The sequence below is a fragment of the Sitophilus oryzae genome, unplaced genomic scaffold, assembly GCF_002938485.1.
Source record: "Sitophilus oryzae breed Bouriz unplaced genomic scaffold, Soryzae_2.0 scaffold_578_pilon_pilon, whole genome shotgun sequence".
NCBI classification, from domain to species: Eukaryota; Metazoa; Arthropoda; class Insecta; order Coleoptera; family Curculionidae; genus Sitophilus; species Sitophilus oryzae.
The window spans coordinates 1416007-1430079 of NW_022147171.1; the positions used below are offsets into that span (position 1 = coordinate 1416007).

The window sequence follows — 14073 nt, forward strand, 5'->3', positions numbered from 1 at the left end:
GGTCTGTACTTACTTTGCTTTAATTATGGTAATCGTAAATCATAGAGGATGTTCAAAATTCTACGCCAAAAGTAGATAGAGAATTTTTGTATTTAGAGTATTTCAAAAATTTTAACGGTTTTGCAGATATTCGCGGTTTTATATTTCATATGGCATTTTCCACACCAAATTTTTATCAAAGCCCCCCAATGATTTTTCTCTCGTATTTTGCCGTCGAAAGAGCCGTATGAAATAATTCTGCGTGTATCTGCGAAACCATTAAAATTTTTGATATGCTTTAAATACAAAAATGTGCATTTTTTAACTATCCATTTAATAAAAAAATAATATAGGGGGTGCTCCATTTAAGAAAAAGGAAGAAAAATTATTTTATATTTTAGAGAGTTTGGCGTACAATTTTAAACACTCTGTATGATTTTTGATGATTGTACGATTACCATATTTATAGCAAAGTAAGTACAGACCGTCTAAAGTAAATACCTAATATAGTTATGATTTCAGAATAGGTATTCTATTTTTAATAATTTTTATAACACGAAAACGGAAAGATGTAGAAACAAAATATTTTATAGGTACATATATGTGGGGAGGCAATGTGCACAATTTAAAATTATTTTGAAATATACAGGGTGTTTCAGATTTTTTGGATTCGTGGGCACAAAAAAGGCATTTCTTATAAGGGTTAAATATGTTTAAAATCTTTGGTTTTTGAGATATTTAAAGATATTTAAATTTGCATTCTATACTATAGAATAGATTATTAACACCATGTACATTACTTTTCAGAATTAATTCTTGTGCTGAGTTTAAAGGTAAAGAAATTAACTTTACTGGAAAATGTTATTACTTCCTTAAATTTATACACGGGTATCAAAAATTGCTGGTATAATTTAAGGATGTATTTTACATAAAAACTTCGTTATTTCAAATACAACACCCTGTATTTTTTATAATAAATCGAAGCAGATTTAAATGCTCCTTCAAACTATATTAGGGATTTCTATACCTATCTAGCTCAGATTTTGAATAAAGAGCAATTTTTCAATAAAATGGCAACTAAGAGGGCTAGTGTCGGCATGGCAGTTTTTTTATTGACAGTTAGTAGCTCTTTTCAGAATCGAAATTAGTTTATGGACTTATTTAAATTTATACCAGTTTACTTTTATTTAATTTACCTACAATAATTTAATAAATAATATTAATTAAATACGTATTTATTATTCAATCAAGAAAAAAAAGTAGTTCTTTGATTTATTTTACGATGACAACTTGTAGATGTATGGATTTTCTATAAAAGAGAAAATTACGGAAAATACATTCTCTTCGCTTCCAACGACAGGTTTCTGCCTCTAACAGGTTTTTTTATAAACCACATGTGTATATTATTCACAACCAGCTCTGCGAAATAGGACAAGTAGTTTTTCAAAGGAACACTTATCAGGAAGATTCCTATATTTGGATACCTTTGAGCATAAGTTCTTGTGGCCAAGAGGCCATTTTCCTCACAAAATAAAATCACTAGAAACATACTTATCCATTCATTCCGCAAGCAGATACTGCTTTATTTTTCTTGATAAAATAATAAATACTTATTTATTAAACTATTGTAGGTAAATCTAAGTAAACTGTTATAAATTATAAATAATAATGTCCAAAACTAATGTCGAAATAGTTATTAACTGTCACTAGAAAATTGCCATGGCGACAGCAGCCATCATGATTACAATTTTATTTAAAAATCGCTTTTTATTCAAAATCTGATCTAGATAGGTATAGGAAACCCTAATACAGTTTGAAAGAGCATTTGAATCTGCTTCGGTTTATTTAAAAAAATACAGGGTGTTGCATTTGAAATAACGAAGTTTTTATATAAAATATAGCCTTAAAATAGAACAGCAATTTTTGATACCCCTGTATAAATTTAAGGAAGCAATGGCATTTTTCAGTAAGGTTTATTTCTTTACCTTTAAACTCAGCACAATAATTAATTCTGAAAAGTAATGTACAGGGTGTTAATAATCTATTGTAGCATGCATATTTAAATATCTTTAAATATCTCAAAAACCAAAGATTTTAAACATATTTAACCCTTATAATAAATACCTTTTTTAGACCCAAGAATCCAAAATCTAAATAAAATACCGGGTGTTCCATAAAATATAAAAATATAACTTTGGTATGGATCTTAGTTCTGAAACACCCTGTATATTTCAAAATAATTCTAAATTGTGCACATTGCCTCCCCACATATACCCATAAAATATGTTGTTTATACATCTTTCCGTTTTCGTATAATCAAGTGAAGCGAATGAGGTGCGCCACCCTGTATATTTTTATTCATTTATTAATATATCTGAAACTATCGAAATATTTATTCGTATCTTAGGATTATGTAAAGTGATCTGGAAGGAAGCCAAAAATGCAATAATATGTTTATTATTGTACACCGTGTACGTTGGATCATCCCGATCCATTTACACTTTATGGAGCCACCCTATACAAGTTAAAATATTTTCATGAAATACATCCTAGTACATATTTGAGGTTTGCACTCAAAGAAAATTCTCAAGTTTTTTAATCTAAGAGCTACAGATGCCCCACGCACTATTGCCGAACCTTTTATATTTAAATCTACACCGCGAAGTAGATTTTATAAAAACTACTTAACAAAATTCTGTTATTACTATTATGGGGGAATATTATTCTTACTATTATGGGTGAAATCTGATATTATATCATTTAGTAACACGCTGGATGAAATTCTAAAGGGAATATTTTGTGCGGGAATGTCGCATTTATTCTCTCAATTCCTAAATTAAATAAATTTTAGAAGCGATATGATATGATTATGTATTTTTATTATATAATGTGTCAACAAAATCATGCTTAACTTAAATTTTTATTTGCAACCAAAATGTTTGAGTTATTGAGTAAAAAATAAATATAAATTACTTCTACCGACAGATATTGACATGTCCATCTATAATATTCTACATAATATTAATGAACTGATCGATTGCTGCTCCTCCTGCTAGACATTGCCACTTCGTAATATTCTTGCTGCTCGGCACATGTGTGTGTGACAGGGACACCCCCGGGCTAGCTGAGCAGGACAGGACAAAAGAGTCGACGATCCGTGAAATTCGATGAAATGTGACGGGCCCGTACACATGTGACCGCGTCCATGTGACAGCCAATCAACTATTCCGATTTTTGGTATCGATGATTAAAGCGAGGCCTCGTCGTTTTTGGCGAAAATTGCGGTCTTTTTGGGTTTGTATTTGTATTTTTTGTATTTGACTAAGAGTGGGTCCCAAGGGGGACCCTCCACTGAGGCCGCGAGGGCCTATTGTGGCTCAGTTTCTACAAGCTCTAATTTACAAGAGCGTCAAAGTTCATCCTCAAGACCCAGCCTCTTAATATAGGCCGTTATGTCTGAGGGCGATATGTCTCCTAGGTCTGATAGGTCTAGCATGGGTTTGCCAAACATCTCAAACCTGGTCCTGCTCCCAGCAGGGCAGGTACACATAACGTGCTTCATTGTTTCATCATCTTCCATACAGAGTCGGCATTCGGCGTCTTCCACCATTCCCGTCCTCTGCAGGTGAGATCTCAGCCGGCAGTGGCCCGTGTACACTGCAGTGAGCACACGCGTTCCATTCCTACCGGCCTTTAGGAGTTCTCCTGTTCTATGTTTGGATGGCCCTGCTAGGATCTTCTTGGCATGTTCCATTCCGGGACTGTCATTCCAGTCCCGGAACGTCGCACCCGTAACCCATTCACAGAGCCTGTGACTTGCGAGATTTTTAGGAACGCTAAGTGTCGGTTCTGGGCCCACGAATGGCGAGCCTGCACCAATTTTGGCGAGGGAATCAGCACGTTCATTTCCCTCTAGGCCGACATGTCCCGGTATCCATATTAGCGACACTTTATTCCTATCTCCCAGTATATTGAGTAGTTTCTTACAATGAAGAATCGTCATAGACGTGCTTTTCGTTGCCTCAAGTGCTTTCAGCGCGGCTTGACTATCGGAAAATATGCATATTGTTTTCCCGGTGTATTGCTGTTCTACCAGCAGTTGCACACAGGTTTCAATAGCATATAGCTCAGCTTGGAAAATCGTGGTGTGTTTTCCAAGACTGTGGTAGATCTCAGTCTTTGGACTGCTGCAGTAAATTTCTGCGCCAGATCCTTTTTCGTTTTTGGATCCGTCCGTGTACCAACACATTTCCGCATGTAATAAACCGTTTCCCGGCTTATCCCACTCGTTCCTATTCGGAAACAGGACGTTGTAGGTGCGCGTCAAGAGTTGGACTGGTGGTGTGAGATCCGAGACCATTCCCAGAATCCCATCCGACTGTAGTTCTTCTACTAGCCGGTTTTGTATGAACATGATTGTTCCTTGGCTTCCTCGTGCTATACTTAGAAACCTATATGTAGCCCATCTCGCCTCTCTTTCCAAAAGAATTTGAAGAGGAGGTAGGTCGAGTAGGGTTTCCATAGCTTTTGACGGCGTGGAATGGAAGCACCAGTCACCGCTAAGCATGCTTGTCGTTGTAGTTTCGACAATTTATTCTTTGCCGTTATTTGGTTGGCTTTCTGCCACCAGGCAACTGCACCATACGTGATAATAGGTCTGATGGCCGTCACGTATAGCCAGTACATATTTTTGGGGTTTAATCCCCAGTTTCTACCACAAATTCGGCGGCATGCCCATAGAGCATAGCAAGCCTTTTTTGATGTTTTTTCCAGATGAGAGGTCCAGCTAAGTTTTTTGTCCAGGTTTAATCCCAGATACTTAACTTCCTCCGCAAACGGAATTGTCTCACCAAGAAGAATGGGCGGTTTCAGTTTGTCTGTTTTCCTTCTTCTGGTGAATGGTATGATCACGGTTTTCTGTGGGTTTACACTTAATTGTTCCAGTGTGCACCAGCCGTGAATTGCATCTAGGATTTCCTGTATTTTTGAGGAGATGTCCTCCTCTTTGTGTCCTTTTACTAGGATCACCAGGTCGTCCGCATATGCCTGTGCTTCAACCTCGTATGCATCGATGATTGCCATCAGGTCGTCCGCTAACAGGGTCCACAGAAGAGGAGAGAGAACTCCTCCTTGCGGGCATCCCCTGCCCGGAACAAACCTAACGGACTCACCACTGAGCGAGGTCGTTGCTACTCGATTTTTGAGCATTTGCTCAATCCATTCAGTTATGGTAGCTTCGACTCCTCGTGCTTTCACAGCGCCTAGGAGCGATTGAGGGGTGACATTGTTGAATGCTCCCTCAATATCTAGGAATATCCCTACCGCAATTTCTTTGCGATCAAAGGTACTCTTAATTTCCCCTACCAAATTGTTGAGGGCCAGTTCTGTTGATTTTCCCTGTTGATAAGCATATTGTCGGACATTCAGGGGATTAGACGTAAGAATCCTCCCCCTAATGTGTCCATCCAATATCTTCTCCAGAGTCTTCAGCAGAAATGATGTAAGGCTTATTGGTCGATATGAGCCAGGTTGTAGGTTTTGTTTCCCCACTTTCGGTATGTATACCACCTTTGCTCTCGTCCAGTCAGCTGGCAGGTGTGACCATGCCAGACTTGCCCTAAAAATTCTTAATAAGCGAGGGACGATAATGTTCTCAGCCTTCTGCAATAAGGCCGGAAACACTCCGTCCTCTCCTGGGGATTTGAATGGGTCGAAACTTTCGATCGCCCCTTTAGTCTCCCTATAGGTGATTACTTTCTTCGCTATCTCCCAATCCTCTTTTTTGGGCCGGTTTTTACGACGCATGAGTATCGGGGGGGGTAGCTCTTCATCACCTAGTATCAAGCAGCCTGGGAAGTGTTTTTGGGCCAAAATCTGTAGCGTTTCTTTCCTGGACTCTGTGAAATTACCGTCGGGGCGCTGTATCGTCCCTAGCTCATTCACTGGTTCTTTTGAGAGATCTTGTGAATTCTGGTGCTTTTTGAGGTAGATCGACCAGACTCCCCACAGAACCTTCTCCAGGACTCTCTCTTCGCCGTCTTATTTCCTTATTGTACTCCGCCAACGTCGCACGATAAGTTTCCCAGTTACCTGACACTTTAGCGCGGTTAAAAAGCTGCCGCACTTCTCTTTCTTCTTTTGTCCAGTTTGTTGTTCCACCAAGAGGACTTCCTATTATCCTTCTTTGTTTTAAGTGGACAGTTTTCACTATAAGCCGTTATAATTGCACATTGCAGTTGCTCCGCTGCAATCTCGATCTCGTCGCGATCTCTCACTTTTGCAATTGTGGGTTCCAGCAGATGCACGAGTGAGCGGTTGTATCCTCCAAATCCGTGCACTTAGGATCCCTATATTGCAGGAGAGTTCTTTCACCTACGCTTATTTCAAACTTTATGTGTCTGTGATCCGAGCACGATGGCTCAGATGATACCCTCCAATTGGATATCCTGTTGATCAAATAATTAGAGCTGACCGTAATGTCTAAAACCTCTTTCCTGTTACAAGTAACAAAGGTTGGTTCGGAGCCTATGTTATTAACTACTAACCCTTCACCTATTAAGTAATTAAGAATTAACTCACCTCTGAAGTTGGTGTCCGTGCTTCCCCATGCCTCGTTGTCGCCGTTGGCGTCGCATCCTATCACCAGCTGTAGGTTTTTCCTCTTGCAGAAGGAGATTAGTTCTCTCACTTACTTTGGAGGAGGTAAATCCGCTGTCTTGTCTCCCGGGAAATATGCTGAGCAGGCAATGAACTCCACTCCTCCACCGCTCCTCCCCGCTCGGATCTTGATATGTACCGCCACCACATCCTGACAGCAGAACCTATAAAGGTTAAAAGAGTGCACGCTCTTTTTACTAAAATGCATGCCCTAGGTCTGGTTACTCCAGGGGCGGTAATTAGCCTACCCTCTGCGTCCCCAAGGCCACATACGCGGCCTGAGTTAACCCAGGGTTCTTGAATGAAGGCGAGATGCACGTCCTCCTTCTTGAACCTTCTGCCAAGGACGTTAGAGGCGGCCTTGGCATGTTGCAGGTTAATTTGTATACATTTGACTGCTGCAGCCATCCCTGCAGTAGTCAAATTTAGGTTTTGCTCCCACCGTCAGGGGGTCTACGTCCCCTTTTGGTGGGAAACCTACATTCGTTCCGCCTGCCTTTCCGGGTGGGTTTGTTCCCACTCGAGTTGCCAGGCTTCCCCGAGGCTCCAGAGGGTTTAGCTTTAGACCCTTTCATGGCCGGGTTTTTCCGTGCCACTACTTTGCCTCCAGCTCTCTCCCTCTGGGTGTTGCCAGACCTCGTGGCGTCAGTCGTCACCCGAGAGGCTGTAGGATGGTCCCCACCATCTCCCGAGACTGACGCCCTGGTCTGCTCCGTATTGGTTTCATTTTCCTTATCTCTGGGTCGGAAGGTAATCTGCCCAAACCCAAAGTAGGCCCTGAATCCGTTGCGGCGAAGGAGATCCATGGATCTCTCATCAACCGCAAAGGTCCAGGTTTGTCCCGGCCCTGCATCACTCTGGTGGAGGATTCTCCACTCCTGAGTTAGCAGGCTAAGATTCATTCTTCTAAGTCTGTTCAGCACAACATCCCCTCTGAGCCGTTCTCCAGGCTCATCATCGGGAATGTAGGCCGTACAGACATGAGGCTTGGGTATATCCCGCCCCCTTACTGCCCTGAGTTCCATGCCCTGCCATGGCGAAAGGTCGTTGACCATCCTTTCTAACCACGCAGCGCTGGTCTCGTCGGCACAGATTACAAGCAGCCATCCAGGCCGAATCGAGCAGCCTTGGAAGCGTACCTGTAGTCCTTCCTCTGTGCTTGCGTCCACGGCCTTCATAATGGCACGTTTCAACAACAAGAGTTGCTCGGTGGATAGGCTGTTCTCTGGGTGGTTAGGTCGGATTACTCCAACCCTTATTTCCCCAGCGGCTTCCACGTAGCTTCTTGCGCCCTCCCTACAAGGCTTCTTAGCGCTCTGTTCAGGCGTGCTTGCATCCGAGCGGATGCGCTTGCTAGCATTAGGAGCACCAGTGTGAGGTTTATTCTCCTCCGGGTTGATTTGTCTCTTCCCGGAAGAGGTACCCCCACTTATCTGTGCCCTTTGTTTCTCCGCTTGTCGCTGCAGAATCGTCTGCAGAGCGGTCTCATAGGGCATTCCGCCCTTGAGAAGTCTTGAGAGGAGCTTTCTTGTCGCCCCTGCAAACCTTTTCTTTTCCAGGGATAATTTCTCCAATTGCTTGGAGACCCCGAAAGGAGGTTCACCTTCTGCCTTCTCAGGCGAGGGGGATCTGGGCCCCTCTGTTTCCTGATCCGGCTGAGGTGAGTTGTTTGGGGTAGGAATAGTCCCACGCTCCTTAGTTTCCTCCTCCTTAGGAGAAGGATCGGGACGGTTTGATCCATCCTCGTCATTGGGTTTTTTGCTTTCTTGGTCCATATAATGATCCCACGAGTAGCAGGGGAAAGAAACGACCATCACGGCAGAGCCCCGCAATACCGTGACTAGGCATTTATGAGCTGGGAGGTCGCCCGGTATCCCAGGTTAGTCGCTAGTGGTCGGGTTTCCCCCCGACCATCCATCCCTTTGGCGCGCACTATACCGTAGGATTTGGGGAGGTTTTTATAGTGGTACCTCATCCACGCGGCTCAGACAGTAAAGCCAAAGCCCCCATGTCTCTCCTAAGAGAGACTTACGGTATGACGGACGTTAAGTCCCGTAGGAGGTCCCGTCCGGCATCGTTTTTATGTCTTGATGCAGTTCCCTGGCCACGACACTACAGCCAGGGACAAGACATTGAGATGCTCCTTAGACCTAGCCAGAGCGCAAGAGGGGTCCCCTCCGGTGCCCTGGCCGGGAGCTTCCCCACCAACGTCAAGGTCTCGCATCTCGTAGGGGAAGCTTTTTGGGTTAGTCGGAATGGGAGAGAGCGTCAGAGACAATCACGAAATATGATAAAATCTGATATCGATTTTTTAATAATCCAGTTTTATTAGAACAGCTCGAAGGTACATGTTTTATACAGGGTGGTCCGAACTGTATTCCGGAAACTTCAGCAGCATATTCTGTAAATGAAGATAAGTAAAAAAGTTCGTATAAATGTATATTCAAAAATGCTTAGTTTCGGAGATGCAGGGTGTAGAAGTTTCATTTATGTTTCGGTTTTTTCCAAATAATTTCAAAAGTAACGTCAATATTTGGTTGAAAATTGGTGTCTGAGAGTCTTGATAAACTTTATTTTGATGTCAATATGTAGGAGTCAATTGGAATATGTAGGACTCACATGGTAGGAGTCATATGAGGGTGCAACCTAACTATTTCTTAACTGGTTTTAGGAGTAATAACTTTTAGTCCGTACCTGTATAAAACTACCGAGTAAAAAAATCTACATTTACCACATATTTTACGTAAAAAAGGTCTCTTGGGAAAAATCGCTACGAGTAATGGTTCCTGAGATATTTGGAATCGAAATTATCAATACCTGTCATCATCGACATAAATTAAACATGTTGACTAAATAGTTATTAGACCGAAATCATAAATTCGAAATGTTTTTGAGCCAAAAACTTCAACAAAAATTGTTTTATCATCATTTCTTTATAGAAAAATTTATGATTAATTTAAAAAATCAAAATTTCCCGAACTTACTATTTCAGTCAAATAATTTATTTTTGTCAATAATGACGTATTGACTTCCATTCTAAATATCTTGAGAACGGTTGCTCGTAGCAATTTTTACCAAGAGACATTTTTTACGTAAAAAGTGTATTTGTATATGCGGAAATGTATATTTTTTTACTCAGTAGTTTTATATATGTATAGGTACGTACGAAAAGTTATTACTCTTTAAAAAAGTTAAAGCACATATAGGTGGCGCCCTCTACAAATAGGAGTCATATTGACATCAAAATCAAATTTCTCATGTCTAAAAAATTACAGACCCCAATTTTGATCCAAATATTGAGATTCCTTCAGAAATTATTTGGAAAAAATCGAGATAAAAATAAGACTTCTACACCCTGTATCTCCGAAACTAATGCCCACTTGCACCGTTAGTATAAACTTTGTTTAAAGGCTAAATAGTGATTAACTATAATAAAATATGTATAGTTAATCACTGTTTAGCCTTTATAACTTGTTTACTTAGTTTTATCTGCAGAATATGCTGTCAAAGTTCCCGGAATACAGTTTGGACCACCCTGTATTAAAATGAGACAAGTCAAAATCTTGATATATTTTAGGCATATGCTTCTTTATTTTTTTCTAGAATCTGAAAATCAATTAATATATAGGTATAATAATAATACAAAAAAAACAAATTTTATACATAACATTTTTTGAGGACACCTCAAATAACTTACATATGTTCCCTCAATTTAATTTTGGTATAATTTTATTATTCGGTATATATTTCATTTTTCGGTATAATTAATTAATAATAGCTTATATTTATTCCCTTTCTCCGAAGCAGAATTATTTAACTAAATATATACAAAATTAAAAAATAAAAAATCGGCAGGTCCTGATGAAATACCACCTTTTATTTTACGTTATGTATCAGCAGTAATCTCAGCACCATTAACTTTTCTCATAAATATGTCTTTCAACTCTGGAATATTTCCTGAAGTACTAAAGACTGGTAAAGTATTACCAGTTTTTAAAAAAGATGACCCATTATCTGTTGATAACTATAGAGCTGTGACGATTTCCTCTAGTATATCCAAGATTTCTGAATACAGTTTTTTAGATAGGCTACAGCCATTTTTGACCAAGTTTAACGTAATTCCTGAAAGTCAGCATGGATTTGTTAGAAATAAATCTACCATAACAGCATTAACATGTTTTTACGAGAAAATTGTGAAATTTGTGGAGGCAGGCGAATATCCTATTCAATAGGACCTATTGGAATCTTTTGCGATCTCAGTAGGGCATTTGACTGTATCGATCATGAAAAAATGATGCATAGGCTTGAGAACTCTGGAGTGCGTGGCTGTGCGCTAAATTGGCTTAAGACTTTTCTGATAAATAGACGTCAGTACGTCCAGTTATCACACTTTGAAAATGGTAATTCTAACCAATACAACTGTAATACTGAATACGTAAATATGGAAGTTCCACAAGGTTCAGTCTTAGAACCTGTAATGTTTTTAATTTATGTTGCCGAAATAGAATTATTGTCAAAATTGGCACATATAACTGTTTATGCGGATGATACGTCAGTTATACTATCCGATTCTGAGGATACTGTTTTGGGAAAAAAATGTATAAAATTTTTGCAAAATTTGCATTCGTGGTTTAGTGACAACTCATTATTTTTGAACACTGAAAAAACAACATACCTGAGATTTTATAATCGTCAAAAAAACTGTGAAAAAAATTTAATATCACTTAATAACGCTGTCTTACAGCAGGATTGTAGTAGTGTGAAATTTCTTGGTTTAATTCTGGACGAATGTCTTACATGGAATCTTCATTTTGAAAGCTTATTACCAAAATTAAATTCTACATTATATCCTGTTAGAAATCTCAGAGATATTATATCTAAACAACAATTAACAAATATATATTACGCATACGTCGAATCAAGATTACGCTATGGCATAATACTGTGGGGAACATCCATTAGGATTCGGGAGGTTTTCACTCTCCAAAAAAAAATACTTAGGTGTATTGCTCGTGTTTCGCCAAGGCAAATTTGTCGAGATTTATTTAGAGAATATAAGTTACTAACTTTGACGAGTATCTTTATTCAAGAGCTGTGTATATTTGTTTATAAACACCAGTATAAATATAAACTAATTTCTGAAGTCCATAATTTCAATACAGGAACTAATCATAAATTTTATCAAATACCATGTCGTACTAATGTAATGTTAAATTCACCGCAGTGTGATTAAGAATGTTTAATTTCTTACCAACTGAATTTAAATTAAGTAAGAATATAAATGTTTTTAGAAATAAGTTAGAAAAAATTTTTATTAGAAAAAGTATATTACAATATAAATGAATTTTTTATGGAAAATGTATAATAAATCGTTAAAATCATTCGAAGAAAAAAAAATTGTTTGTATCAGTATTTGTTCGTTCTCCCATAGATGCGTACGTAAAAGGTTTATTATTGTATTTGTTTTGACTATTCTATCACAATTTTATGTTGTAATTTAGAAATAAAGTCTATTATTATAAACTACTGTTCTCTTTGGAGTCTCCGCGTCGTATGAGACGCGCCACCCTGTATGTAAAAGAACACAAGTTAGAGTCTTTATTCAAGACCCGTCTCTCAAAGCGACAAATAGACCCACGGTTTGCCCCAATAAAATTTCTAAACCGTATCAAATCGTGTTACGCACCCTTTAGATCTCATTTTAATTTCTAATGCGTTCTGACGTGCGTGTGACGTGAGAATTTGTCATGATTCTGGGAGAAATTGATGTAAAACTCGTAAACACATTTTACCTGCCTACCTGATAAGTAGTTTTCCATGAATATTCGTGAGATGAACACAAGAAAAATGTAATATGTTTTCTGATATATCTATATAAAAACAGAAAATGTAACATTTTAAAAAATGGATGAATTTTATTTATATTCAGCATAAAAATATTTTAATAATAACAGACATATAACAATTTTTAAGTATCTACCTACAAAGCATTGTAATTTTTCCAAGGTTTCCAAGGTTTCCAAGGTTTCCAAGATATCCAAGTACTTTTCAAGTACTATCCAAGTATCATTTTTAATTTTAATATAATTAAATACTGGTTAGACGAAAAATTAGTACTAAAAAGTCTTTATTTCGATTTTTATTACGATTGCCGAGATTTATTACAATAGTCATTCCATAATGCTGCTAAAATATGCATAAGTTGGCATTTCGACTAATAAAATTTCCTATAAAATAACTACAGCTATCTAGTTGCTACATTTCAAAGGGTTTTTATAACAGATTTTGCTTAAAATGTATGAATGCTGAGGTAACAAATCAAAGCACAACTTTGTGTATCGAGTGTCATTGTTCTTCAATACTTACTACTCCTGTTTGTAAACAATCCGATTCGAAAATTTACGGATATACTAAATAGATCTAAATCCACTATAACAGAGATAAATGTATAGTATTTCCAAAGACATTTGGAAATACTGGGACTTTTGATTCATATGTTATTTTATCCTATTCCAATTGACTTCGGATAAACTATAACTACATAAAAAATATCTATAACTATGTGGCGGATTCATTTCGCCACTGCAATGCAATTTAAAATATTTAAATTCAACTATTCGAGAACACTTTACTTTTTTTTAACAGATACGTCTACAAGAAACCGTTGACGTTCTGTTAAAATGACATTATATCAAGTTAAACTTCAAAATTAACAATTACTACCTGATAAAAATAATTATTTAATAAAGTAAAAGCCCAAAACTTTCCGTATGATTATTTTTAAATTTTACGTATGTTATGTTTATTTATGTTATGTTCTTTAAAATGAAAGAAGCGATTGCCATACATTACTAACATCTACAGATGCATGAGCAATACATGTATTTTTATTAGATTGAATTAAAAAAACTCTTTTATTTTTCTTTTAGAGGCTATCGCTTCTTTCATTATAATTTTGGCGTTATTAAAATTTAACAATTTTTTTTTTATTTTTTTATATTTTTTTTATAACTATATAATTCAGCGCCAGAGCTGCAAGCCCACAGAAAACTTAAGTCTTTTTTTATTTAAATTATTTTAATGACTTACGTCATTTGATTTTAAGTCATTCGAAAGCTGACTTCAGACTTAAATTCTAGTCTTTTTCAAAATGACTTGTGATTTAAATCTTAATTCCGAAATTGAAAAAGATTAAAGTCTGTTTAGAAAAGACCTAAATCAGATTTTTCTATATTTTTATGATAAATTTAAATTTTTAACTGCAGCATTACCGCAGCATTCCTTTTTCAACTGCTAGGCGACAGCCAAACAGTAGAATAAAACACAATGCTCAACACCAGTAGCAAGTAAAACGTTAGTTTTTTTATTATTTGTCGTGTTACTTGTGCGTAGTGAGTCTGTTGTCTTTCAAGTGATCTCCGACTCCGTTATGTAGCC

At 37.8% G+C, this 14073-nt stretch overlaps 1 protein-coding gene across 1 annotated transcript; it reads right to left on the minus strand.

The window, feature by feature from the left end:
- Positions 1–7061: 7061 nt before the first annotated feature.
- LOC115887596 lies at positions 7062–8450 on the minus strand. The gene has a single exon (XM_030907065.1). It carries the CDS (start codon positions 8448–8450, stop codon positions 7062–7064), a length of 1389 nt encoding a protein of 462 aa, XP_030762925.1.
- Between the last annotated feature and the right edge of the window lie 5623 nt (positions 8451–14073).